This window comes from Stenella coeruleoalba, assembly GCF_951394435.1.
Source record: "Stenella coeruleoalba genome assembly, chromosome: 1".
In the NCBI taxonomy this organism is placed as follows: Eukaryota; Metazoa; Chordata; class Mammalia; order Artiodactyla; family Delphinidae; genus Stenella; species Stenella coeruleoalba.
Window position 1 is genome coordinate 111568763 of NC_137169.1, and position 26995 is coordinate 111595757.

The following is a 26995-nucleotide window of genomic DNA, read 5'->3' on the forward strand; positions in this document are numbered from 1 at the left end:
GAATTTCTCACCGAATTCTAAGGTTCCGGAGGGCTTTTGCTGTATCTTGGAATTCTTTATCCAGTTGCAAAGGGATAGGTACGTCTCTAATCTCCACATTTCACAGCAGAGGGATTCGAAGACACAGACCCCAGACAGGCTGTGGGTGAGGCGGTGGAGACAGAAGCAGAACCTCTCGTCCAAGGACATCTCCGAGGAGACTTCTGGGAGGAGAGAGGTTCATCCAGAGCACACTTATGGCCATCAGACCTCATCAGAACGGAGCAAAAGGGCAAAAAAGGAAACTACCCCACACCAGTGAGTCAGTCACCAGAGACCCCGACCCTTCCCCGTGACTCCCAGCGGCTCCCAGCCCCCACTCCTCTCACCCAATCTCTCCTCCAGGACCCCAGCACCTTCCCCCACTTTGGGGTCCCCCAGCCTCCACCCCCTCATCCAGTGCCCTCCTCCGGCCTAGCCCTTTCTTCTTCTCTCGCTCATGTCTGCCCCACTTCCCCAGGGTCCCTCATCCTCCTTCAGGATCCCCCAAGTTCCTGCCACCCTCATCCGGGTTCCCCCAGCCTCTACCCCGCTGCAAGCCCCTAAACCTAATGAATCACGCCCCAGCCGGAAGCGTGGTATGTTGGCCTCGCTGGGCTAAACTCTTCGACCCTTCAGCGGTGCAGAGGTTCCTGAGCTGGGGGCTGCCCGTCTCCTGTAGCCGATTCCTGTGGCGCCAGCCGGGCGAGTTTCCGGTCAGTGCTCTCCTGCTGGGGGCAGGCGCCGGGGGGCTCCTGGCCATAGGTGAGTACAGGGCAGACGTCAGGGATGGGGCCCATCTTTTTTTTTTTTTTTTGCGGTACGCGGGCCTCTCACTGTCGTGGCCTCTCCCGTTGCGGAGCACAGGCTCCGGACGCGCAGGCTCAGCGGGCATGGCTCACGGGCCCAGCCGCTCCGCGGCATGTGGGATCTTCCCGGACCGGGGCACGAACCCGTGTCCCCTGCATCGGCAGGCGGACTCTCAACCACTGCACCACCAGGAAAGCCGTAGGGCCCCATCTTTTGACCTTTGGCTTCACCTTGTATCCTTAGGTCTCTTTCAGCTCCTGGTGAACCCTATGAACATCTATGAAGATCAGAAGATGGTGACATTGTACGGCTTGGTGGGTTAGTGCCGGGCTAGGGACAGGGACACAGCCCAGCTCTGGGTGCCCAGGGAGGAGTCTGCACTTGTTTCTTCTGTTCCCAAGTGTCCCTTGTAGCCTCAGCCTTGTTTTGGCCTTTGAGAGGAGGGAAGAGGCCCCCAGTCTACAGAAGAAGACACAGCCCTTGCCCACTAGAGTCTCCCCAATCTGAGGGACTCCCTATTACCCCCATGATATGGTCCAAACCCCACGACCATTCATAATCCCTATCTCTCCTGACCTCTCTGGTCTTGTTTCCTGCTGCTCCTGATAAATTCAATTCATTCACTCATTCATTCATTTAGCACTAACTGACCACTTGCTAAGGATTCAGCAGTGGACAAGGTTGACAAACACCCAGCACTTTAAAAAAAAATTTTACACTCCTAGAGCTTATAATATATATAACACATATTACACACACATACATACATTGTAATGTATAGTGCATACTTGTATATATACATGTGCAGTGACAGCTACAATATAAATCTAATGATTTCTTTTTTTTATAATGATTTCTTTTTTTTTCTAATTGACATATAGTTGCTATACAATATTATGTTAGTTTCAGGTGTACTACACAGTGATTTGACATTTTCAGACATTATGAAATGATCACCATGATAAGTCTAGGAACCATCTGTCCTTGTGCAAAGTTACTACAATATTATTGGCCATGTTCTTTTTTTAATTGAAGTACAGTTAATTTACAATGTTATATTAGTTTCAGCTGTACAGCTGAAGTACAGTTAATTTACAGTTAATTTACAATGTTATATTAGTTTCAGCTGTACAGCATATTGATTCAATATCTTTATAGGTTATACTCCATTTAAAGTTATTATAAAATATTGGCCATATTTTGGTCAATAAGGATATTGGCCAAATTCTTTACGCTATATATTATACCCCTGTGACTTATTTATTATATAGCTGGAAGTTTGTACCTCTTAATTCCCTTCAACTACTTCCCCCCTCCCCAACCCCACACCCGCACACCCAGCTCTTTCAGAGTTTACGTTCTCTTTCAAGTTTACATTCTAGTGGAGAGAGTTAGACAACACATGAACAAGAAATAAACAAGAGCATTTCTGATGGTGACAAGTGTTATGAAAAAAGTAAACCGGGGGATGTGATAGAAAGGGATTGGGAGCTAGCTTGAGTAGTCAGGGAAGGCTTCTCAGAGAAGGTGACATTTGATTGGAGACCTCGTATCAGGAGGTGTTGGGCCGCAAGAACAGAAAACCCACCTAAAAGTGGTTTAACCACAGAGGGAGTTTATCATCTCATATCACAAGTTTCAAGGTAGAGTGGTTTTGGAGTTTGGATAATTCAGCAGCTCAGTAAACCCACCAAGACTCAGCTTCCTTTTGACTTTTTTCTCTGCCGTCTTTGGTCTGTACATCATTCCTCTTCGGGTCATGAAATGGCTGCAGCAAATCCAGGCATCACATCCTCATACAGGAGTGTCAAAAGAGCAGAACATTCCTTCCTCATGTCTCTTATAAGAACAAAGAAAACTTCCCGTAACCCCCCAGCCAACTTCCCCCACACCTCTTTGGTCAGAGCGACAGCACGTGTCCCTTCCTAACACTGTCCCAGGCAAGGGGCTCGGACATGGCATCATCCCCGGTTCACTGAATGATCTACCTCTATGGGATACCAACAGGAAACTACTTTTTCCCTGACCACTGTATTCCAACCTTTCTCCCACTGATGACCTCTCACACAGACCCTTAGCTTTCTGGTGATTTTAATCTAGAAGACCTAGTCCTGCTTCAGTAATTATGACTGTTTTTAGGGTTTAAGAGGTCCAATCCAGTCTACGTCAAGATTTCAATCTCACGTCCATTCTCAAACATCTTCCCTCCTTACCGCCCCCTTGCCCCGCAGCTCAGGCCTGATCCCTGGCGTGAGGTCCCGCGGTGGAGAAGGGGGCACAGCCTGCTCACTCACTGTTTTTCTCCACTTCCTTCCCCTTCTGGTTCTTCTGATGTCAGAAAGGGGATTAGAAGAATTAGAGGAAAAGGGACAAAAGTCTGAAGTCATCGATACTGTTTGAATTCCACCGCCTCTGTGCGGCGAGTGCTCACATCCTGGCTGTCTCGGGGGGCCCATTCATGGTCCCGCTGGAGGCTCTGTGTGGACCGCACAGTGCCCAGTTTCCTGCTGAGGGCAGTTCTCTTTGACTGACTTCGAATGAAGCTCCCTGTAGCTCCTACAGGCCACCTGCAGCCTCTTACCTTTAGACGCCTCCACCCAAGCAGGCAGAGGGTCCCCATCCCAGAGGGATGGCTTGAGGCCTGATGCCCTCCACACGTCTGCTTGTCCCAAAGGAAATGCACACATCCTTGCCCTGCCAAACTGGGAAAGCAGGGCCCCTTGCAGCTGCCCTCTCCCCTGTCATGATGAGAAGCGAGTACCACCCTCCATGTTCATGTTTCCCTGACACTCCCGGGAGGCCCTGCTGAGCACGTCCGTGAACTCTCCTCCCTCTCTGTGCTCCAGTGACAGCCCTGGGGTGGCCCTGCCAGGCTCTGCAGCTCAGCGGGCGTCCAGCTGGGAGGGATGAGCCGGGTTCCCCTTCTTGCAGCACCAGCTTCAGAAGGGTTCTCTTGGAGTCTGTCACTGGGCATGAGGAAGTGAACACCCATCCTCTCCTCAGACTCTCCTCCCATGTCTGCCAACTCTAACCACTTCTCTCTATGTCCAGAAAACTCAGATTTCTGGTCTTGCCTTTGTATAGACCGGTTGGGGTAGAGGGGTGTAAAACCAGTTTTGCTCTTTTGGTAAAGCCCAGACTGGGACCAGCAAGCTCCACGGGGCTCTCTTTAGCATGTAGAGCAACGCTTGGTCAACAATCAATCATCCTCAGAATGTAGGACAACTATTTATCCACTGTCGTCCTCAGCTTGAGTCTTGGCCAAAAGGCTGGTGGAGCCGGCCAGGTGAAGACTCTAGGAGGACGAGTGCTCCTGGCAGGGGGAACAGCGAGGGCAAAGACCTGAGAGGAGGAATGAGCTTGGCAAGTTCTAGGAACAGCAGTAGGCCAGCGTGGGCGGACATGGTGGGCAAAGGGCTGAGGAGCGTGAGATCACTTCAGAAGGTAGTCAGGGGCCAGATCACGAGAGTCGGTCGACCGTATTAGGAGAGTCTGGATTTGTTCCCAAGTGAGACGGAAAGTCACTGCATGGTTTCCAGCGGAAAAGGGACATGATCGGATTTCATTTTTACAAGATCCCTCTGGCTGCCTTGTGAAAATGGAAGTTTAGGTTAGCAAGAGAGGAGCTAGGGGACTAGTTAGTCCCAGTGAGAGACGCTGGGGACTCTATGAGGGCAGTGCAGATGGAGGGAAGAGTCAGGACTTGGGATTTTGCTTTGGCGATCCTTGGGAGAATGCTCTATCCACACAGGAATCTTCTAGGTTCCCTGACCAGTTTATGCTGTTCCTTTGGCCTGGAATGCCTAACAACACTTACTCATCTTCCAGGCCCAGCTGACACATCACCTCCTTTGTCCAGCCTTCCCAGCCCCACCCGCCCCCGCAGAAATACCCGCTCCCTCCTTGGCTCCCACAGCTCTGTATAAGCACCTCCCTGTGCACTTAGCACTTGGTGTTGCAGTCATTTGTTTACCCGTCTGTCTCTCTCCCTGGATTACGAGCTTCAAGGAGCTCACTGTCTCCCTGCAGAGACCACAGGGAGACACATGTGAAACTGCTAAAACATACCAGGAGGTACACGATTAAGGGCTAAAATTAGGGACCGAGATGGTGAGTGCTGTAGGTGTCAGAGCACGGGGAATATTGAGGTGGCTGTGGCCTCTCTTCTCACTGCTCTGAGCACCAGTGCCTGTTTCCAGAATTTTTCTCTTGCTCTCTCTTCTCCCTCAGTACCTAGGGTTAGTGTGAATCCAGCCTGGAAAAGGGAAGTGTTGGCCCCCTTCCCTAACACAAACCCACACACTCATACACACACCAAGTCAATCACCAACCATGGCTTTTCAATCTCTAGCCATCTCTCCAAGCCCTTCCACAGGCTGCCACACAGTCGAACTCCGTAAATGGCTCTTCAATAAATGAATGAATGAGTGGTCTAGAAGGCCTATCAGAGTCAGTGTAAATGGGACAAGGGCAGTACAGTGATGGTTCTAGAAGGGAGTTGTGCGGGGTGGTGGGGGGGCGGTGTGTGCTCTGCAAACCTGGTGGTTTAGCGTCCTGACTCTGCCTCACCACCTCCTGGGCTCTCCTGACAGGCTTGGGGGCCATAGGCTGGGGTACCTCCCCTCACATCCGCTGCGCCAGCCTCCTGCTAGTACCCAAGATGCTGGGCAAGGAGGGCCGGCTCTTTGTGCTGGGATATGCCTTGGCCGCCATCTATGAGGGTGAGTGTGTGCCCCTGGGTACCAGTTAGTGACACTGAAGCAGTGACCCTGGGTGGGCCATCTATTGAGAGCCAGGCCTGGAGAAGGAGAAAGAGTGGGGGTCTAATCCCAGCTGTTCCAACTTGCTGTGTGTCCCTGAGAGAGTTCCTCCACATCTCTGGGCCACCTTAGTTTACACAGAGAAAAACATCAGGGGTTGAATGAGATGACCTCTCACCAGCTTCTGAGCCCCATCAGTGTACAGTTCTAGAAGGTGGTCACTGCCCGCAGAGCAGGAGCTAGGGATGGGCTGAAGAAAGTTAATTGGCTCTAGAGGGAGATAATCTACCAGGGCATCTTCCCCCAGGACCAGTGGCCAACCTGCGGCACAACCTCAATGAGGCGATAGCATCGCTCGGCTGCACTGTGGAGCTGCAGATCAACAACACCCGCTCGGCTTGGCGTGTCTCCACAGCCCCCCTGCGGGCAGTGTTCAAGGACCTGCTGGTCAGGACCCTACACAGGCAGGGCCTAGGGGTCCCTCTCCCCGCAGGGCCTAGATGACCTGAGCTGGGACCCTGGACTTACAGTTTCCCAATGGGGGCGGTACTGGCATTTTTGGCAGAACTGTTCCCAAACATTGCAGGATGTGCCCTGATCCCTGGACACTCAATGCCAGGAGAGCCCCTGCCCGCAGCCACTGGGACACACCACACACACACTTCCAAACACCTGAGTAGGTGGTACTCTGCGCAGATGAGCTAGAACGTCAGGAAACTGGGGGCCCTGGCCTTGAGGAGTTTGGAAACTTTGAGGATCAGGGGATGAGGGAATTGGGTACTGGAGATTAGAAGAATTGGAAAGTTGAGGAGTTGGGGAGAGAAGGGCTGAGGGGCTTGGGAGTCAGGGACATTGAGATGGCACAATGGCCTGAGAGGTTAGTGATGAGGGGTGAAGTCCAAGGACCTGGGGAACCCCTCCTTGACTAACCAGGACTTGGGATGGGAGGCCTCAGGAGGAGCTGGGAGCCTGGGATGTAAGCAGAGCAGAGGCACCTGGGGAGGAGAGGGGGCTCCCAAGCACTACGAACAGTGGACTGTTTGAGGCGAGAGGCCATCTCTGGGCCTAGGCTCCTTATAGGCTTGAGGTAAGAGCCCAAAGCTTGGCTAACAGGGGAAGAACAGGCTGTCTGGCAGCAGAAGCTCTAAGCTCGCATGCCTGACCCCTTTCCTCCCTCCGACCGCAGAGCAGCGAAGAGTCATTGAAAGCCAAGACTCAGAACATCACCAACACCTTTGAGGAACTGGATGCCCAGGTGAGCAGTGAGAGTGGATACGCGCCCGAGGATGCCGAGGGCTCGGAGGAGACAGCCCCAGGCAGAGAGACCCTCCGCGCCTCAGCCTTCAGACACCGCCTCTCTACACAGAAGATGTATGAGCTGAAGACCAAGCTGCGTTGCTCCCGTGAGGGGGATCCCTGGGCAGGGGAGGGCGGGGAGGGCCGCCGGGCCAGGGCTCCGGGTCAGGGTGTGGGGACCTCAGACCCGCACTGCCCCTTCCCGCAGATGTGGTGAACAAGGCCATGATAAACTGCCGCCGCTGGTTTGACCAAAAGCACAGAGAGTGCCTTCAACGCATCTGGGTCCCACTGCTCAACCACCTGCTCTGCCTGCCCATGAAGTTCAAGTTCTTCTGTGGCATTGCCAAGGGTCAGCATAGTGGCAGGAGGGAGGGGAGCAGCAGGGCTAGGGATCTGAGTCCTTGGGGACCACTGGGTAGGTGCAGGGCAGGAAGGCATTCAGGAGGGGAGGCTTTCGGCTCTGAGGACGCAGCATCCTCAGGGTCCAGCCCTTCCAACTGACCAGCTTTGTGACTCAGGTGAGTTTACAGCAAGGCTCTCAGCTTCGTCTCTTCATTTGAAAGATGGGCATAATGATAGTACTCATGCCATTAGGGGTTTTGAGGATTTAAGGGGATAATACATGTAAAGCAGGTAACAGAACTGGCCCACAGAGGAATGGCTCTATTAAGTATCGGCTGTCATAATTAGTTAGTGTTTGGTATGGTTATAGACAGGTGAAAAAAATGGGGGAAAGAATTCAAGGAGAGTAAACAGGGGAAAGACTCGGGGTGGTAGAAAGTCATGGGCGGGGACTTTCAGTGGTTAGGACTCTGCACGCCCACTGCCAAGGACCCAGGTTCAATCCCTGGCGGGAGAACTAAGATTCCACAAGTCACATAGTGCAGAAAAAAGAAAGAAAGAAAGTCATGGGCAGAGAGACAAAAAAGCAGCATGAAGAGGATCACGGGAAGGGAGGACTGGAGGCCGGGCCCAGGGAGGCCCCTAACCTGGTCCCCCTGTCCACCAGTGATGGAAGTTTGGTGCCGTAGTCGCATCCCAGTAGAAGGCAACTTTGGGCAGACCTATGACTCCCTCAATCAGTCTATTCGCGGCCTGGAGGGGGAATTTTCAGCCACTATTAACCTCAAGGTAGGAGAGGGGCAGTGTAAGGGTGGGGGGCACAGGGAACAGGGCGTGAGGAAAAGAGCAAGGGAGCGGGCACAGGAGGGAGGTGGCTGGCTGTGAGGGAGGGGGAAGAGACGAGGAGTGGTGCTGGGACTGGGTGACAGGAGAGGGAGGGTGCCGAGCCTGCGGCGGGCACAGGGACCTGCCTCTGGATGGGTGGTCGGCCAGGTGTGAGGAGGTGTCAGCTCATACAGGTGAAAGACTGTGTCAAGGAGGGCAGCGAACAGAAGACAGCGGCAACTCCTAAAGGTCCTGGGAAGAGCTGGGGACAGGAGCGGGGCATCAGGGGAGAGAAGCCACAGAGAGGCTGGGAGGCTGGGTCTGGGCCTCTGAGTCGGCACCCGGGCCGTCCACCAGGAAGAGAAGCGGGCTGGGGTGCTGGGCCTCAACACGAGCTGGGAACACGTGAGCACCGAGGTGCGGGACTACGTGAGACGCCAGGAGGCCCGGCTCGAGTGGATCCTGGGGCTGCTGCACGTGCTGCTCTCCTGCACCTTCCTGTTCGTCCTCCACGCGTGAGTCCTGACCTCCACCCAGATGCCCCTTCCTCCGCTCCAGATTGGAGACCTGCCCTGAGGGAGGCCCTAAGAATGGAGCTGCAGGGCCCTCCTCCGACTCTGAATGTGAATGTTCTTGCGCCTTTAACTTTGCCTTTTTACAGAGCTGGGATCGCTGTTTACCCAAAGGTAAGAGAAATGTGGACATTTTGTCAGAAGAAACAGTTACCCATGTTCCCACCACCTTAAAAGGGCGACCGTCTTCATTCATCTACCTCCTTCCGGCCTTTATCCCAACGCTGACTTTTTTTTTTTTCCACTTTTAGCTTTGACTTTTGATTTTTTTTCTTGCCCTTCATATTCCCCTTGGCTCTGACTTTGTGCCATTTTTATCGTCCAACTCTGCTTTCATTTTCTCCCGCCCGCTGCGTTGGCTGCTACTTTCCCTCCATTTGGACCAAAGTCCTCAACCCCACCCAGCCTGGCATCCAGCTGGGCTGCCCTGAGCCTCACTCAGCTTCCCTGCTGACCTCTGGACCCTTTATTTCCTGTCTCCACCCCCAAATGCCTGAGATGGGCAGGGGCTGGGCAAGGGCGGCCACAGGGGCGCCTGCTCTCTCTGCCCCTGTTTGTGGGGCTTAGAGTGACAGCAGGTGAGTGGTTATGTGTGTGCCCAGGGCCCTGTGGGACGACGAAGATCAATGAGCCATATTCCTGCCTTCAAGAAGCTCAGGGTCTAGGGGAGGCAGGCGAGGCATCCACAAACCAGAGATGGTTCAAGGGCTGTACTATGGACTGGCTCTCGGGACTGGTATGGGAGCCGAGGAGGGGCCCCTGCAAGGGCCATAACTGGGCTTCAAAAGGCTGCAGATGGGGAGCTACAGTCAAGAAGAGGAAAGGTGTTCTCTTGGACCAGGAATCTGGCATTTGTGGGATGTGGAAGGCAGAGGCTGGGGTTGAGGACTGGGCTGAAGTGGGCATGGCCAGAACAGTCTGGAAATCCCTGCAGGAGGGCCCTGAACTGCCCCACAGTTGCAAGGTTGCAGGGTGGACTGGGACAGCCTGGAGGCAGGGAGGCCAAACTGGGTCAGAGATTAGGGAGCCTGAGTGGAGTGGGGCATGGCAGGAAGTTGGCCTGAGATGGAGGGAGGTAGGGGGAAGGTGCAGCAGGTCTCAGAGCCAGCTTGGGGAGGGAAGGAAGGAGGCACAGAGTCAAAAGCCACTTCCAGGTTTTCAACCTGGGTGAGGTCACTCACTGAAGGGGCTGAGCTGGCTGAGGGGCGGAGACCAGACTCAGGAGGCCCAGGCCCAACAGCGCTAGGTCTCTCCACAAGGGGGCGCCCACAGTCTTTCTTTGCATTTATAGTTACTTCTAAAGGCAAAGATGTGGATTTTTACAGGGTCCCAGAACCAACAGCATTGGAACTTATGTTTCACGGTTTACAGAGCTTATTTAATGTACTTATACAGTTTTAAACACATTTCCAACAATTAACATTTTTTCCTCAGGAAACTGAGTCATTATGTGGGACTTTGGGAGATACACAGAGGAGAGTTACATTTGCACGGGCACACACACGCACACACGGAAAACATCGCCACACGCAAGGGTGTGTCAGAGGAGAAGGGAAATGATGCTTGAGACGAGTTTTGCTTGAAGTGACCTCCGGGAGATGTTTTGAGGGCTCGGCCAAGAGGCAGGGACTTGAGAGGTGAACGTGGGAGTCAATGGATCAGGTGATTTCTTCAACCTCGAGGGGTTTCCTTGTCTCCGTGCCTTTGCTCCTGCTGTTTCTTCTGCTTGATATTCATCCTGGAAGTTCCATGCCTGGGAAACCTTCCCCTACCTCCCAGGCACACGCATGCACTTACACGACGCTCCCTCCCCTCCTCACCTCTGTTATGTCTCATCCGTGTGTATGTGCATGTCTTTCACTGGACCGTGGACTGCTGGAGGGCAGGGCAGAGGCTTCTTCTAGGACGCAGGTGGTGCTCGGTGCATGCTGGGTGGCCAGCTGACTGTGCGTCAGGGAAGCCCATGGTTGGGGGTGGGTGAACCTGGAGGCGATGGAGACACCCTCGTCCACAGGTGCTTCTCCTATGTGGACAGCTATAACGGGGACATCCGCTTCGACAACATCTACATCAGCACCTACTTCTGTCAGATCGATGAACGCAGGAAGAAGCTGGTGAGTGGGCACAGCCCTACCCAAGGGTGCCCTGCTCTGTGCCCTGTGTGGCTTCACGCTCCAGGAGGGCAGAGGGGAAAGGGAGAGGGCGCTCAGTGCTCTCACCATGTGGACGTTTTTCCCAGGGCAAGCGGACTCTGCTGCCACTCCGCAGCGCTGAGAAGAAAACCGTCATCTTCCCCTGGGACCCCACTATCCAGGCCACAGAAATGAGAAATGTGGTGAGGATGGCACGAAAGGGAGGCCCCTGGATCCTACTAGAGGCGGGACCTGCAGGAGGGAGGGCAAAGGCGTCAGAGGGGACTCCATGCCAGGGCCAAAGGCGCTACCCAGCTCTGACCCTCCTGCTCCCTGGGCAGATGAAGGAGCTCATGGAGACACTGCCCGTGCTGCTGCTGCTACTACTGCTGTGTGGCCTGGACTGGGCTCTCTACTCCATCTTCGACGCCATCCGCCGCCACTCCTTTGTGCAGTACTCCTTCCGCAGTGAGCCCAGTCCCCACTCCAGGCTCCAGGCCCAAGAGACACCCCCTTGGAGAACTCCCACCCTTGTGCACACACCCCTCCCCAATTCTTCCAATTTCGTCACCTCCTTCTGCATCTCGGCCCCTCCCTGTCCTCCTTAGGGTCAAATATCAACCCTGCAACCTGACAGCTATCACTGGGGCCCTCTGTTTCCACCCCCCTTTATATCTACCAAAAGGAGGAATTAGTACTCAGTGAAGGGATGGAAAGTCCCGTGCAGTTGAGAAGTATTTGTATGCCTTGACCTCTCCCCTACATCCGGTCCCCAACCTGCCCCATCCCCTTAACTCCAACTCTTTCCTGACTCCCCGCCCCACACACACCACGTTCCCTATCCTGGCTTCAGGCAGTCATAAACTGGAGGTGAAAGTCGGGGGAGACTCCATGCTTGCCCGGCTTCTTCGGAATACCATCGGAGCCCTGAACACCTCCTCGGAGACGGTGGTGGAATCCAACAACATGCGTGAGTGATGCTGAAAGTTTGGATCAGAGGAATTGAGGGCTGGGAGGGCCAGGGTCTTTCCAAGACAAAGAGTTGGGGGACTGGGCCTTGGCTGTGGCAAGATGGGGGTTGGCGTGCTTGCATTGGAGAAATTAAACTAGGGAACATCAGGTCAGGCTTGAAGATTTGGAGGATGACAGACTTGGGTCAGAGGAGTCTGAGGGCTGGGGCTTTGGGGCCAGATGGTCCCAGCCCTCTGGAGCAGTGCTGTTTAACAGAACTTTCTGCCGTGATGGAAAATTTCTACATCTGTGCCAAGTTGAGCAAATAGCCTCATGGGCCTAGTGGCTATAGTCCGACAGCACAGCTCTGCAGGGTGAGGGGCAGGCAGGAGGAGAACAGGGTAATCAGAGATTTAACCCACACCCCACTGGCATGGGGAATTCAACCCAGAGCCGCGGCTGGTCCTGGCCAGATCCCTGACACGCCTGCCTCCTCTGCCAGCCTGCCTGCCCCAGCCCGTGCTCCTGAGTACCAGGGCCTATTTGAGGGCTGCACTACCAAGCGGCCTGCTAGTGTGTCTCTGCCTGCTCCAAGCTTTCAGCTACCGGCTCCGGAGGGTCATCGTAGCCTTCTACTTCCCCAAGGTGCGCCTCACCCTGCCCTCTCCACCCCTGCATACACAAACACACCAGCCTGAGCCCAGCTCCCCACAAGCCCCATCTTTGGGGAATGTCTTCCTCCTCTGTACTGTCTCCCTGGCCCCAGCGTGAGAAGAAGCGGATCCTTTTCCTCTACAACGATCTCCTGAGGAAGAGAGCAGCCTTCACCCAACTGAGGAGGGCCACCATCGTGAGACGGGCACGACAGAGGGCTCCTGTAAGTCCAGGCCTGTGCCCCTGGCTGGGTCTGAGAACTGAGGGGGACAGGCATCTCCCCTCAGTCCACCCAGCCCCCACCAAGGCCCCAGGCCTACTGATGCTCAGTGAGTTCTTATGGAATGCATGCCAAGGGCCCTGGTCATCCAGCTCCTGGAGGTCAAGGCTGTGTCCATCTCTGTGCCCCAGGATTCAGCCCAGCCTGAGATCCTAAGTGGACCATTGGGAAGCAGGCAGAAAAGGGGAATCAGATTTGATACCATCAGGTCAAAGGAGAGCAAGAGGGGTTCATCAGAAACAAGGGACCCAAGACAAAGCCACAGGTTCTTCTGAGAGGGCTTCAGACCAGAACCTCAGTGCAGTCCCATCGGTGGGTGGGGTGGGAGATTGGTGGATGAGGGGAAGCAGGTGGGCTGGGGATCAGGGAGGCTTCATGAAGGGGCACGCAGTATACAGAAAGAGCACACCGTGGGAAGAAGCAGGCTCCAGTCCACACTCCCTCATTAAGCTGTGTGACCTTGGCCATGGTCTTCACTGGACCTCAGTTTTTCCTCTGAAGAATGGGAAGTTTGGACAGATCTGTAAGGCCTGCTCACTAGAGATCAGTAACAGAGTGGTGGTCAGGTGTGGGGCTCTGGTGCCAGAGAGTCTGGGTTTGAATCCTGGCTCCTCCCCTTATTACTATGACAATTGTGTGATCTTGAACACACATAAATGCTGAGCCTTGGTCTTTCCCTTCTGTAAAATGGAGTTAACTACTCCATCTAGTTGTAGTAAGGATTAAATGAGTTTCACTGTCACGGTGCAGGCACATAGCAAATTCTGTACGCGTGTTAGTTGTCACTGTGTGATCCTAGGCAAGTGATCACCTCTCCAAGCATCAGTTTTCTTGCCTGAAAAAGAGATGATAACAACAATATCTGCCTTACATGGTTATTGTTTGAATTGAGTTAATTTACTTACAGTTTCTCGGTACAGTGCCCAATACTATTTAAAAAACAAGTGGCAGTCACTCTTATTTAATCAGCCCTAACAAAGCTCATAAAAGTGAGAGACTGTGTTTGCTTAACTTTTTCCTCCAGTGCCTAGATCCCCCAACTCCCATGACACACAGTAGGGGCTGAATGAATGTCTGATGAAAAAATGAACATATTACAGGAGGAGGTGAGCTCCATGTCCTTCTATTCCACCATCTTGATCCAGCCTCCTAAGAAACTCACTGAAAATGAACATACTATGATTCCACGACCAGATCATGGAGTTAACTGGATTTTGATGGGTAGATGGAAATGTGAAGAGCATTCATTCCAAGCTAAGGGAACAGAATGTGCAAAGACTCAGAGTCCAAAGGGAATGCCAAGTGCCAGAGCTAGTCTAAGGAGAAAGTGGCACAGAAGATGCAAATTTCAGGGAGGGGTAAGTTGGAGCAGAGGCTAGAAAGAGACCAGACTGTGGAAGGCTCAGAAGGCCAAGCCCAGGAGTTCTGCCTTTGTTTGGCAGGCAGTGGAGCCCCTGGAGCTTCTTTCTTTCTTTTTTATTTTTTAATATTCATTTATTTATTTGGCTGCACCAAATAAATAAATGGCTCTTAGTTGAGGCACACAGGATCTTCGTTGCAGCATGCAGGATCTTTAGTTGCGGCATGTGGGATCTAATTCCCTGACCAGGGATTGAACCTGGGCCCCCTGCATTGGGAGCATGGAGTCTTAGCCACTGGACCACCAGGGAAGTCCCAACCCCTGGAGTTCCTTTTTTTTTTTTTTTTTTAATATTTATTTATTTATTTGGCTGCTGCTCTGGGTCTTAGTTGCGGCACGCGGAATCCCCATTGCTGCCTGTGGGATTTTCTTTGCGGCATGCGGGATCTTTTAGTTGCAGCACGCAGGCTCTTAGTTGTGGCATGTGGGATCTAGTTCCCTGACCAGAGATCAAACCTGGGCCCCCTGCACCAGAAGCGCGGAGTCTTAACCACTGGACCACCAGGGAAGTGCCCCCTGGAGTTTCTTGAGCAAAGAGCATCTGGTAAGGTGGCCTGAGAATTCCTGGCAATTGTGCGGAGAGAGGGTGGGAGAGCGAGAGAGCATAATGAGCCAGGCTTGTGATTTGGAATCAGGGTACCTGCGTCCAGGCAGGTTTGATTGTTCAGTCTGTGCCTTTGGGGAAGTCACTTAACATTTATGAGATTCATCTTTCTCATCTGTAAAGTGGGGGGAGAACACAATAGTGATAGTCTTATCTGTCCTACTCACTTCTCAGCCCCACGGTGAGAATCAAATAAGGCGATTTATGGTAACGTGATGCTGGTAGTTGCTGTTACTGGCTGGGAGAGAATCGAGGCTTCATCCTCCCACTCTCCATCACGGAGTGAGGGAGGCTCTCTAGGACCCACTTGCATAGCACCCTCGCCCTCCAGGGGTCTTTGCCCAATCTAGCTTTCTCCAACATGTGGGCATAGTCAGGCCTTGAGACTTCAGACAAGAAGCGCTAACAGGCTCTAAACCCCCCTTGCCTCCCAACAGCGCCGCCACCTGGCGGACATCCTGCACCGCCGCTGCCTGCCCCTCTTGCGCCCCTGGCTGCGCAGGCGATGCGTGGTGTGCCAGGCACCCGAGACGCCCGAGTCCTACGTGTGCCCTACGCCGGATTGCGAGGCAGTGTACTGCCGGTCGTGCTGGAACGACATGCGGCAGCGGTGCCCGGTCTGCACACCCCGCGAGGAGCTCTCCTCCTCCGCCTACAGCGACAGCAACGACGATGCTAACTACGCGGAGTGAAGAGGCGTCCTGCTGGCTCTCCCACCCGCTCCTTCCTGTTTAATAAAATGCTTTGTACACGCCTGCTGCCCGCGCTTCGCGGGGGTCCGGTACGGGAGGGTGAGCCGGGCAATCGGGAGAACCGGCCCGCCTGATCCGACAGAGCGGGGCGGCTGACTTGAGGCCAGAGGGCAGTGAAGCTGCTAGAAAGGCGTCGGGACCCAGGGCCGGGTGGAGGCGCGGCTCCCAAGGCGGTCGGACCGGGCCTCGGCTCCTATTTTGCACAGTAGCCGGGAAGCCGCTGTGCAGACCAGCGCTGGCCGTGCGGGAGTCGGAGTCATGGGCTAGGTCCACGCCTCTTTGGGACCCGGCGCGCTGTGGGGGCGGGGCCTTCCGAGGGCGGAGCCTGGCTCTGGGGGGTGGGAGGGGGCGGGGCGGGGCCTGGTGGCTGCGCCGAGCCGCTAGGTGAGCGAAGCAGACCCAGCAGCCGCGGCTCCTCGGCACTCCGCCCAGCACCTGCTGCCCTCGCCCGACCCCGGGCGCCGCTGCCATGCGGCTGGCGCTGCTCTGGGCCCTGGGGCTCCTGGGGGCGGGCAGCCCTCTGCCCTCCCGGCCGCTCCCAGATATAGGTGAGTACCCTGCCAGCAGTGGGCCGGGGGGCGGACTGGGAGGACGCGCAAGGAAGTCGGGAAGCACTGGGGTCCTGGGGTCGGCCGGAGACCCCAACCAGAGTGCAGCCCGCCCTGGTCGGCTGTCCTGGGCCGAGGGCCCAGAGACTGGGCGATGGAGTGGGAAGGGAAGGAGGAGGGATGCCGGCGCCCCCTACTCTGTCATCCTCTGCGCAGTCCCCGCGGACACTTTCAGGCTCCGGGACCAGGCACCGCAGGGCCTGGCCCAGCGCCCCCTCAGGATCGCGGTAGAGGGTCTCTGCTCCCCAGGACTGATGTCTTCGCTCCTCTGGGGCCTAGCTGACGGTTCCACCCGGTGCCAGGGCGCCGAGTAGGCACGTCTCCTAGGGTTTGGCGAAGAGGATACTTCCTGGCCCCCATCCCAGACCTGAGCGGCCAGGCACCCCTCACCCTGGTGCTGATGCCACCAGAAAGCTGGCTGAACGGGAGGGGGCCCGGGAGGAGCCAGGAGTGGGGAGAATTGGCCAGGAAAGAGGCTGGGACACCAACTCCTCCTTGGAACTTTCACTTCCCGCTGCTGTCTTGGGCTGGGGGCCGAGAGGGCAGGCGGGGGTGGAGTGTCCGGAGGAGAGAGGGCCATTGTGGGGATGGGGGGCGGACTCCGGGAGGAAGCGGAGGCTGTGGGGAGCGGGTGTGCCTAACTGGGCATGAGGGGTATTTAGGGAGGGGGTGTTTGCAATGTTCACCCAGAAATGGGCGTTCCCGGCATCTCTGATGTGAGGAAAGGGAGGGTGAGTGGGCACAGGGCCACAAGTCTTCGCCCAGTCCTGAGAGGGGGCGTTCCTGGGCGGAGGTGGTTGGGAGCGGGTAGGAACAGGCGGAGGGTCCCTGTGAGAACCTGGGATGGGCCTGAGGGGGACAGGGGGGGCCACAGACTGGGCAAACTGAACTTCTTTCTTTGGGGACTTGTGGATGGGTTGGTGGGATGAAAGGGAAAAATTGGAGAGAAGCCCCCGCCCCCTCCCTCTAGTATTCTTTAAGTCCCAGCATGCAATGCAAGGGTCCTTCAAGCAGAGAAGGGCCTTGATGTGCTGGGAGCCAGGTGGGTCAGAGGGCACCAGCCACCCCCAGCCGTGGTGCTGATTCTCTCAGCACTCTCTTGGGGTGTCCTGGGAACCCTGCAGGTGGCACTGAGGAGAAGCAGGCAAGGCCAGAGAGGGCCCTGAATGGGTCTTCGGAGCCCCAGATCCTTCAGGACAACCTCACGCTCAGCCTAGCAGAGGTACTTCAGGTGAGCCTCTCTCTCCCCTCGAATAAAGAAATACACCCGCACCACCCACCACCCTGAATAATCAGGTGTCTCCAGGCAAAGACTGGCTGAGGAGTGGGCGAATGGACGTCACTGTAGCATGGCCATCCCAGGTCTGGCTGCCTCTCCCTCCGCACCCCAGCACCTGGCTTCACTTATCTCGCTCTCCCCACTGCACACACATCTGTCTGCCTCAGCCCCACCCAACCCTTCCATCTCCACTGGGAAATTCTGAGGCCAAACTTGCTTTCTTGGTCTCATGTTGTCAGCTTTTTCAGTGGGGAGACTTGGAGAGGGTCAGGGCCTCACCAAACACCCTCCCCTCCCAATTCTAAAGCTGAGTCAGAGGAAGGGCTGGGGCCTGCACTGGGTCCTCCATGATGCTTCCTCTCTGGGCAGGAAGCCGAGAAGGGGCGGCTCGGATACCTTCCTTGACCTCCCCACACAACCCCCCAGAACAATACCCCAGGCCAGGCAGGGCTTCCTGGCCCCTCCCTCAGGATCCCCCCACCAATGATCTAATCATTGGTACTCTCCTAAGGGCCTGAGGTTTTCTGGTTAGAGAAGATAGGAGTTTCAGACAGGGCCAGGGAGGTGACATGCCCTCTGGTGCCCACAGACCAGTCTGCCTGAGGCTTTGCGGATCAAATTGGAGTTGGATGGTGAGAGTCATATCCTGGAGCTGCTACAGAATAGGTAATAATGATAGTGGTAACATTAACAATAACATGGCTAACAACTTATATAGCATCCACGATGTACCAGGTACTAAGAGCTTGAACTCATTAAATCCTCATAACAACTCTATAAGGTAGCTACTATGATGTATTATTATCGGCCTCATAGATGAAGAAGTCAAGGCACAGAGAGGTTAAATAACTCTCCCAAGGTCACACAGCTAGTGGGTGGTGAAAACTAGATTGGAACCCAGATAGCCTGACAGCGTTTGTGGCCCAACCGCCATACTCTGCCGTCTCCAGGGGAAGCAGGAAGCTTGCAGGGATTGCCCAGCCCCCAGCCACCCCTCTACCACCTCCAGGTCTCAGGCTGTGACTGCACCACCCTGGGAGCACTGCCCTCCTTCTTCTTCATTCCACAGGGAGCTAGTCTCAGGCCATCCAACCCTGGTGTGGTACCAGCCTGATGGCACCCGGGTGGTCAGTGAGGGACACACTCTGGTGAGTCAGGTCATCTTGTGCCCTGTTTCTGGCCCGAGGGAAGAAGGAAAGGGGCGACTGGAAGGTGCCGTCCTTGGAGAATGGGAGGACACTGCCTATCCTCACCCACAGGCTAGCCTCCTGGGCTCAAACCTTGGCCTGGTCTTCCAGTTGGCACTCATGTTTCTCTGCTGTAGGAGAACTGCTGCTACCATGGAAAAGTGCAGGGCCACGCCGACTCCTGGGTCTCTGTCTGCACCTGCTCCGGGCTCAGGTACAAGGGGTCAATTCCACGAAGGTGGAGAGAGTGAGCGTAAACGAGGCATGGAGCTGAAAAGTTTTCTGACTTCCTGCATCTTTGCATAGGGGCTTGGTGATCCTGTCCCCAGAGAGAAGCTACTCCCTGGAGCTGGGACCTGGGGACCTCCAGGGTCCCCCTGTTATCTCCCGGCTCCAAGACCTCCTCCTGGCAGGCCACACTTGTGCCCTGAGCTGGCCTGCATCTGTGCCCACTCAGGCTCCACCAGAGCACCCCCTGGGACAGCGTCACCTTCTCCGGGTGAGGATGAATGGCAGGAGGGCTGGGCTTCTGTTGTCCCCAGGGCTGGCCCCCGGGCCCTCAGAGCTATTTGTTCACAGTAACAACTGCTCCTGCTAATGGAGCAACTTCCCAGTACCGGGCACTTTGTGAACACTATCTCCTTTACTGATCCCAGCAACCCTGGGAGGTAGGTGCTATCTGTAGCTCTGTTTTAGTGAGAAAAGTGGCTCAGAGAGGTTAAGTGACTTGGCCAAGGCCATTCAACTAATAAATGGTATATCCAGGGTTTGGATGCAGGTACTTGACTCAAACTCCTCATCTGTCTTATGATCCAAATGCAGAGAGCTCTCACTGGGATATAGCAAATACATAGTTACTGATCATAAAGCAATAAGCATTCAATTTCCTAATTTATTCAATGGGGATAATAAAACTACTTACCTTATAGGATTACTGTGAAGATTAAATAAATCTATATACATACATATATATATGTAAATGCTTAGAACTCTGCCTGGCATACGTTAAGTATTTGATGGTGTTGGCTGTTATTTTTTTTTAATTGGGAAAAAGCACTGAATTTGAAGCCAGAAGAGCAGGGCCCTACTCTCAGCTTCTAAACCTCTTCTTTGTCTATCTTGGGCAAGTCCCTGGCCTCTCAGGTTCTCTGTAAAATGGGCTCTTCACTCTCTTGTCTGACCACACAGAGTGGTTATGGACACAGCCTGGTCAGCCCTACGCGGCTGCTGGTGGGTTGTGGTGGGTGTGCCTGATGCGCCTTCCTCTTGTCCACAGTGGAGGCGGGACGTGGTGACAGAGACCAAGATTGTTGAGCTGGTGATTGTGGTTGACCATTCCGAGGTGAGCCTGCTGACCCCTGCAAGTCCTCCCCCGACCTCTGCCTGCCCTGCTGCCTTTCACGGTCACCTCTCTTGACCCACAGGTCCAGAGGTACCGGGACTTCCAGAGCCTGCTGAACCGCACCCTGGAAGTGGCCCTCCTCCTGGACACAGTGAGTATGGGACCCAGCAGCATCCTTATGGCCCCTGACCATGGGAACTCCTCTCCTGAGCCCCACTTCTCTTTCAGTTCTTCAGGCCTCTGAATGTCCGGGTGGCGCTCGTGGGCCTGGAGGCCTGGACCCAGCGTGACCTGATAGAGATAAGCCAGGACCCAGGTCTCACACTAGACAGCTTCCTCCGCTGGCGCCGGACAGACCTGCTGCCTCGGTTGCCCCACGACAGTGCCCAGCTGGTGACGTAAGACCCACCAGGCTCAGCCAGCGGGGCCCAGCTCTGCTCCGGCCCTGCCCCGGCCTGGCAAATTTCACATCCCAGCTCCCTACCTGAGGCCCTGAAGCTCTGGCAACCTTGGCTTTGGGCCCTAACCTTCGCCCTCTCAATCCCGCAGTGCCACTTCATTCTCTGGGCCCATGGTGGGCATGGCCATTCAGAACTCCATCTGTTCTCCTGAATTCTCAGGCGGTGTGAACATGGTGAGCTAGTTCCACGTCTCCTCCCCATTCCCGTTCAACTCCTCCCAAATGTGGTACCATGTATTCACTGAAACCCCCAGCAAAGTTACCAACCCCAAAGCTGAGGGTATAGAGGGCCGGGGTGCATGACGTGGCCTCTGCTGTCAGGATACCCTCCGCCTGTGGCCCGCCCATTCGTGTCTTCACCTATGAGCTCTTCCCATTTCTTGGGGGCGGAGGACGTAGCTGAGGCCCAAAGAACAAAGGTGCTCGCCCAGGGCCATATAGCTAGAGAGGGGTAACAGAGGTGAGCTAGAACCCGGGTTTCCTGCCACCCAGGCCTGGGCTCTTCTCCTACTTTAGAAGCACTTAAGGAGGGAGGCGGTGCTTGCTCAGTGCCCAAGAGGTCAGATGAGGAGAGAAGAGGAGCAGTCAGGCTGGTGCTGGACCTGGGGTATCCCCTCCCCAATGACAGGACCACTCCACAAGCATCCTGGGAGTCGCCTCCTCAATAGCCCACGAGTTGGGCCACAGCCTAGGCCTGGGCCATGACTCACCTGGGAATAGCTGCCCCTGTCCAGGTCCAGCCCCAGCCAAGAGCTGCATCATGGAGGCCTCGACAGAGTGAGTAACTGCAGGATGGAGAGGGCAGGGGGCAGGGGGCAGGGAGCCGTCCGCAGCCCCAACCTTCCTTGCCGCCATCGCCAGCTTCCTGCCAGGCCTGAACTTCAGCAACTGCAGCCGACAGGCCCTGGAAAAAGCCCTCCTGGGTGGAATGGGCAGCTGCCTCTTTGAACGGCTCTCCGGTCTGCCCTCTATGGCCAGTGTCTGCGGAAATATGTTGGTGGAGCCCGGCGAGCAGTGTGACTGTGGCTTCGCAGATGTGAGCCCCTCACCCAGAGCCTTGCCCCACTCACTTCTGTGCCCTCACCCTGGCTCATGAGCCGTCTCCAAGCCTCAGGAACCCCTCTCCCCACCTCCCTGTCTGCGGGGACTGCACATAGATTGTTGGGCTCTGGTCTTCATTTGCTGTGTGCATCCTTTCGGGTTCAGGCTCTGGGAGGGGGTTAGGGCATGCTCTCAGGCCCAGCCTGCTCTGACGCTCGGCCCCTCTGTGCCCTTGCCCATAGGACTGCACTGATCCTTGCTGTGATTACTTCACCTGCCAGCTGAGGCCAGGGGCACAGTGCGCGTCCGATGGACTCTGTTGTCAAAATTGCCAGGTGGGCACAGACTGGACTGGCTGCCCAGAGCCCACCTGCCAGGGGCCAGTGTGGAAAAGGTCATTCTGACTCCCAGGGCCTGGCTGGATTTGCCCAGTACCCACATTGATGCTTACCCACCCTCCACAGCTGCGCCCGGCCGGCTGGCAGTGCCGCTCTACCAGAGGTGACTGCGACTTGCCCGAGTTCTGCCCAGGAGACAGCTCCCAGTGCCCCCCTGATGTCAGCCTGGGGGACGGTGAGCCGTGTGCTGGTGGACAGGCTGTGTGCATGCAAGGACGCTGTACCTCCTATGCCCAGCAGTGCCAGGCTCTCTGGGGGCCTGGGGCCCAGCCCGCCGCGCCACTTTGCCTCCTTACTGCCAACACTCGGGGGGACGCCTTTGGGAGCTGTGGGCGCAGCCCTGATGGCAGCTATGTGTCCTGTGCCCCTAGGTAAGTGAGGGAACCTGGCTCCTCCTCTGGGTTTGTGGGAGTCTTGGCTTCGCCCCCACTGACCCTACACCTCCTCCCTAACCCCAGAGATGCCATTTGTGGGCAGCTCCAGTGCCAGGGAGGGAGGGCCCAGCCTCTGCTGGGCTCAGCCCGGGATCTTCACTGGGAGATGCTGGAAGCCAACGGGACCCAGCTGAACTGCAGCTGGGTACACCTGGACCTGGGCAACGACGTGGCACAGCCCCTGATGACTCTGCCTGGCACAGCCTGTGGCCCCGGCCTGGTGAGCAGCCTAGGCGGGCAGCACCAGGTGGGGAGGGATATCTGGACTGCTGCAGGCAGCGCCCAGGCCTCACTAGCCACCGGTGAAGAAGGTGCAGGCTCCGGGGGGAGTTCAGATTCTCACTTCAGATGGAGCAGAGTCCCGTTACCCTCTGAGCCTTGGTTTCCCCATCTGTAAAAGCGGGGTGGGCTTCGTTTGTGTTGGCCTCCCAGTGCCAGTAAAGCTCCTGAGAAGGTGATCTTTGCTCTTCTCTCGCCATCGGGCAGGTGTGCATCGACCATCAATGCCAACCGGTGGAGATCCTGGGAACACAGGAATGTCAAAGCAAATGCCACGGGCATGGGGTGAGTTGGCATGGGGGGAGATGAAAGGGGAGCAGGGAGCCTCTGGGAAGGAAAAGAATGGTGGGCTTTGGAAACAGACACACCTGGGTTCTAATCCGTGCTCTACCACATCTTAACTGTTGGATCCAGGGCAGGTTGTTAACCTCTCTGAGCTCAGCTTCCTCCTCTAACTAACGGGCATAATAATAGTACCCACTTCCTGGGGGCACATGAGATGAGTATGGAAGCTTCTAGCACAGTGCCTGGCAGATAGAAGGCACTCACAATGTGAGTTCAATCTAATTTTCTCTGGCCCAGATAAAGAGTCTCTCTCTCCAGAACGCTGGCGCCCTCCACACTATCATTCTCAGCACGCCTTCCAGTTGCGGACATCTGAGATCTTGAAAAGCTGGGGACAGGGAAACACGGCCCCAGAGGGCACAGCTCCTCACTGTTCAACCTGTACCTCCTAGGTCTGCGACAGCAACAGACGCTGCCACTGTGAGGAGGGTTGGGCGCCCCCAGACTGCACCACCCACATCAGAGGTAGCATGAGGTGGGGGACAGGGGCAGCTGAGACGGCATCCTTCACTGCCCCTCTTTTTCTGACCCCTTCGCTGCTGATTCCCTGACTCTGTGTGACCCCTGACCCCTTCACCTTCTCTGATCACCTGACCTCCCTGCCCCCCCACCTCTTCCTGGGTGTAGAGTTCTTAGCCCTGCCCACCTTCAAACCTGCCTTCACCCACAGCAACCAGCTCCCTGACCACAGGGCTGCCCCTCAGCCTCCTGTTGTTGCTGGTCCTGGTGCTGCTTGGTGCCAGCTACTGGCACCGTGCCCGCCTGCGCCAGAGACTCTGCCAGCTTAAGGGACCCAGCTGCCAATACAGGTACCAGCCTCCCCACTACTAGCTTTCTCCACATCTCTGTTAAGGACAACAGCTCTGGAGCCCCACCCCCGCCCTTGGGCAGCCCCTGACACCTGATTCTGAACCCAAGCCCCCCAGACCACACCCCACACACATCTCCCTTCCCTACAGGTGCCCCGTAACCCTTCACCTCACATGTAGACCCAAGTGGGGAAGCTGGGGTGCTAGGATCATTTCTCTCCAGGAGCCCCAGTGCTGAAGTGGGGCCCTCCCTCAGGCTGATGAGCTTCCCCTTCCCACTTCTGATTTGGCCTACACTGTGCTCCAAGGGGCCACAAAGGGTTAACCCCACTCAAAGGCTGCAAATGGGTAGAAAACAGGGTCTGAGGCTGGGCCCTCTCTCTCCTTGCCTTTCTCCATGTTCAGGGCAGCCCAGTCTGGTCCCCCCGAACGCCCAGGACCCCCGCAGAGGGCTCTGCTGATGCCAGGTGCCAAGGTAAGTCTGCATGCCAGAGGAGAGAGGGCCCAGTCCTGGCCAGGCATCCAGCTTGGGCCCTGGTGGGGGGCGGGTATTGAAGGCTCTAGACTCAGAGAAAGACTTGCATTGCCCAAGAGTCAGTCAGAGGAGTCAGGGCCAGCCCTCCCCTCCCGTCCCCTGGCTGCAGGCTGAGAAGCAGGGTCCAGCCTGGACTGGGGAGGGGCAGTCACCTAGAGGAGGGAGTGCTGTGCTCTTTGCGCTGGCCTAGCCAGTGGCTTTGAAAGGTGGGTCTACCTGTGCTCCCAGCAGTGATGTCCCCTGGAGGGCATGAGGGGGTGGTGCTCAGAGTGGCCTTCAGTGTGCCAGGACCTGATGAGGCCCTGGTCGCCATGTGTAGAAGGGCTGGTGAGTGCCCCTGCCCTGAGCCCTCTGGATCTGATGACAGAAGTGTGTATGTGGAGGTGGTCTGCACGCCCACTCCACCACTTGTCACCCCCTCTGCATGAAACTGAATAACCGCATGCACAGCCCCACTGCCCCCCGGGGCCCTGGCTGCCCATCCCTGAGCACTAACACCTCTCTGCCCACATCTGTCTCTCCGCTCCCTCTCCCCCCCCCCGCCCCCACTCTGCCTGTCCGCTCCTCCTGCTCTTTCAGCAGGCTAGTGCTCTTGGCTTCCCGGCCCCTCCCTCCAGGCCGCTGCCTCCTGACCCTGTGCCCAAGAGACTCCAGGTAAATCTGGGCCAGCCCCTACCCTGGCCCAGGGCAGGTGGGAGGCTTGGTGCCCAACTGCAGTTCTCCCCCCTGTTCCCTGCCAGTGGCGCTTTTCACTAGGGGACCAGGGTGCCCCTCAGCCTTCAGACACTCCCCAGAAGTAGCAAAGGGTGAGCCTCCTGCCTTGGTTTCTACCACCATCTGGTGGTCAGTGGTGGGACTGCAGTCTGCCAGGGACACCACAGGTGACCCACACCTTTCTCCCCTAAGGCATCTACTGGCATGCACTCAAGCCCCATTGCACATGCCCCCGTTCTCTCCTGCCCCCTGGCTGACTTTGCATGTTGACCTGAACCCCTCGGGAGGCCCACTGCATGCCCACTGCTCCTGGCTGTTCTCTCACAGTCACTGCCCCTCTCTCTGTTCAGGCTGAGCTGGCTGACCGACCCAATCCCCCCACCCGCCCTCTGCCCGCTGACCCGGTGGTGAGGTACCCGAAGGTAACAGTGGGGGGAGAGAAGGGCACAGCCTCTCCCCCCACCCAGGGCTGTGGTGCTGGTAGCCTTGGCAGTGGTGCTGGTAGTAAGATGCCCCCTGTGACTAAGGGCACATACCCCAGTGGCATCTTTAATGGTGACAGGTTTGTTTGCAGACAAAGGTGTCCTCTGGTGCCGCCCCTCAAGCTGGTGTTCCCCAGCACCAGTGTGTGGGAGGTGGGCAACATGATACCCCCTCCCAAGCTGGCCTCCTGCCTTCTCTTTCTCAGTCTCAGGGGCCCACCAAGCCTCCACCCCCGAGAAAACCACTGCCTACTGACCCTCCGGGCCAGCACCCTTCGGCTGACCTGCCTGACTCTGGAGCTGGAATCCCGCCCCCAGTGGTACCCTCCAGGTAGGGGAGGAGGGGCGCTGAGGATGGGCTCGTGGGGCGAGTGGTCTGGGGGGACCTCTGACCTTTTTTCTCGGCCTCCCACACCCCAGGCCTGCGCCGCCGCCCCCAGCAGTGTCCTCGCTCTACCTCTGACCTCTCCTGAGGTTCCGCTGCCTCCAACCTGGACTTAGGGCTTCAACAGGCAGACCCCTGGAGTCCCCTGCGGTGACCGAAGGAGCTGGGGCCTGGACACTACGGAACAGGAGTCTTAAAACACTGACACCGGGCACCTCCACTTGCTGTCGAGCAGCACCCTGGGGACCCGCCCACGCAGTGGCATCTTGGGGTTGGGGAGTGTCTGGGAGCTGGACGGAGCTGAGGGAGGTGCGCACAGCCTGTCTCTGCAGAACTGCAATAAAAGTGAGGTCTTGGGAGCGTGCCTCGAAGTTTGTCTGCTTAGGGAAGGAGCGTCTCCCCTGTCGCGATTCCAGATCTGGCCGCCAGGAGACGCTGCTCCTCAGATGAAGACAGGATAGGGAGGGCGAGAGCCCCAGGTTGGGTCAGAGGGTGTCCCTGGGATGCACGCGGCTTGTTTCTGCCCAGTCTGGGATGACCTTCTGCACAATCCAGTACCACAAAGGGCGCTGTACGCCCTCTGCCACCCCCAGTAGCCAAGTTCTCGCCCCCAACGCTGCGCGGCCCCTTGGCGGCGACCATCGACAAACTGGCCAAGCTGTTGGACTCGCTGTCCCCACCCTCTGACCAGCGGCTGGGAAAAACGGAACTGGCTGGCGTTCTCAGAGCCCCGGAGCCGGGGCGGGGCGCGGCGGCGGCTCCCACGATTCCAAGGCCGCGCACCTGCTTCTCCCCTCCCCCACCCCACCTGAGGGTTCGGGAACAGAAGTGCTTTGTATGGGCCGCAACCACCTCATTACTTCGTCTTTGAGACTATGGCCTTCGTTCGCCCAGAACGAAGGTATGGGGCGGAAAGGGACAGGGCCCAACCCCAAGGTGGACATCGAGCTCGCCATCTGAGGTTCTGTAAAGGGGGGTTGGGGTGAGGGGGTGGTCCCAGGAGGTGATTTGTCCCTTCCCCTCGCTATATCCCTAGATGTGCAAAGAAAAAGGAGCAATGGTGCCTAAGATGGCTGGACAAATTCGTGGATCCTCTCCCGTGCCTCACTTGCCTCTTTCTGGGCAAAAGGCGTGGGCCCATATTTAAATCTTCCAAAGATTTAATAAGGCTTTCTACCCTGTACCAATACAGACACGAAAGACACGACCTCCCTAAAACAACTCCTAGACAGTGGAATACGTCCCTCCTCGCCGCCCCCTTGAAACGCGGTCTAGCCT

General features: G+C 56.4%; 2 protein-coding genes across 5 annotated transcripts; both read left to right on the forward strand.

The window, feature by feature from the left end:
• Window positions 1-236: 236 nt before the first annotated feature.
• Window positions 237-15359, forward strand: DCST1 (DC-STAMP domain containing 1; the record flags this gene model as incomplete). Of its 2 annotated transcripts, XM_079940776.1 has the most annotated exons (16): window positions 237-297; window positions 658-783; window positions 1072-1146; window positions 5421-5549; window positions 5896-6035; window positions 6775-6991; window positions 7093-7236; window positions 7897-8018; window positions 8412-8569; window positions 10641-10740; window positions 10866-10961; window positions 11100-11226; window positions 11612-11728; window positions 12212-12354; window positions 12476-12586; window positions 15105-15359. In XM_079940776.1, 16 exons carry the CDS (start codon window positions 237-239, stop codon window positions 15357-15359), a joined length of 2121 nt encoding a protein of 706 aa, XP_079796902.1. The 2 variants fall into 2 exon arrangements, with proteins under 2 accessions (XP_079796902.1, XP_079796903.1); XM_079940777.1 differs by lacking the exon at window positions 1072-1146.
• Window positions 15360-15809: 450 nt separating this feature from the next.
• Window positions 15810-26102, forward strand: ADAM15 (ADAM metallopeptidase domain 15). Of its 3 annotated transcripts, XM_079940745.1 has the most exons (23): window positions 15810-15967; window positions 17152-17258; window positions 17896-17972; window positions 18376-18454; window positions 18631-18707; window positions 18800-18992; window positions 19770-19835; window positions 19918-19986; window positions 20064-20233; window positions 20385-20469; window positions 20924-21072; window positions 21157-21331; window positions 21579-21671; window positions 21801-22105; window positions 22193-22388; window positions 22655-22732; window positions 23185-23257; window positions 23463-23601; window positions 24007-24076; window positions 24716-24790; window positions 25201-25272; window positions 25539-25663; window positions 25753-26102. In XM_079940745.1, the coding sequence occupies exons 1-23, from the start codon at window positions 15889-15891 to the stop codon at window positions 25793-25795; spliced, it is 2595 nt and encodes an 864-aa protein (XP_079796871.1). In that variant the 5' UTR covers window positions 15810-15888; the 3' UTR covers window positions 25796-26102. The 3 variants fall into 3 exon arrangements, with proteins under 3 accessions (XP_079796871.1, XP_079796870.1, XP_079796872.1); XM_079940744.1 differs by having other exon boundaries at window positions 18316-18454; window positions 25201-25663; XM_079940746.1 differs by lacking the exons at window positions 24716-24790; window positions 25201-25272.
• The last annotated feature ends 893 nt before the right edge of the window (window positions 26103-26995 follow it).

Coding starts and splice junctions, on each gene's coding strand:
- ADAM15 (XM_079940744.1), top strand. CDS start 15,889: ATGCGGCTGGCGCTGCTCTGGGCCCTGGGGCTCCTGGGGGCGGGCAGC. Junction 23,258..23,462: donor CTGCACCACCCACATCAGAG/GTAGCATGAGGT, acceptor CTTCACCCACAG/CAACCAGCTCCCTGACCACA. Junction 24,077..24,715: donor TGCTGATGCCAGGTGCCAAG/GTAAGTCTGCAT, acceptor CTGCTCTTTCAG/CAGGCTAGTGCTCTTGGCTT.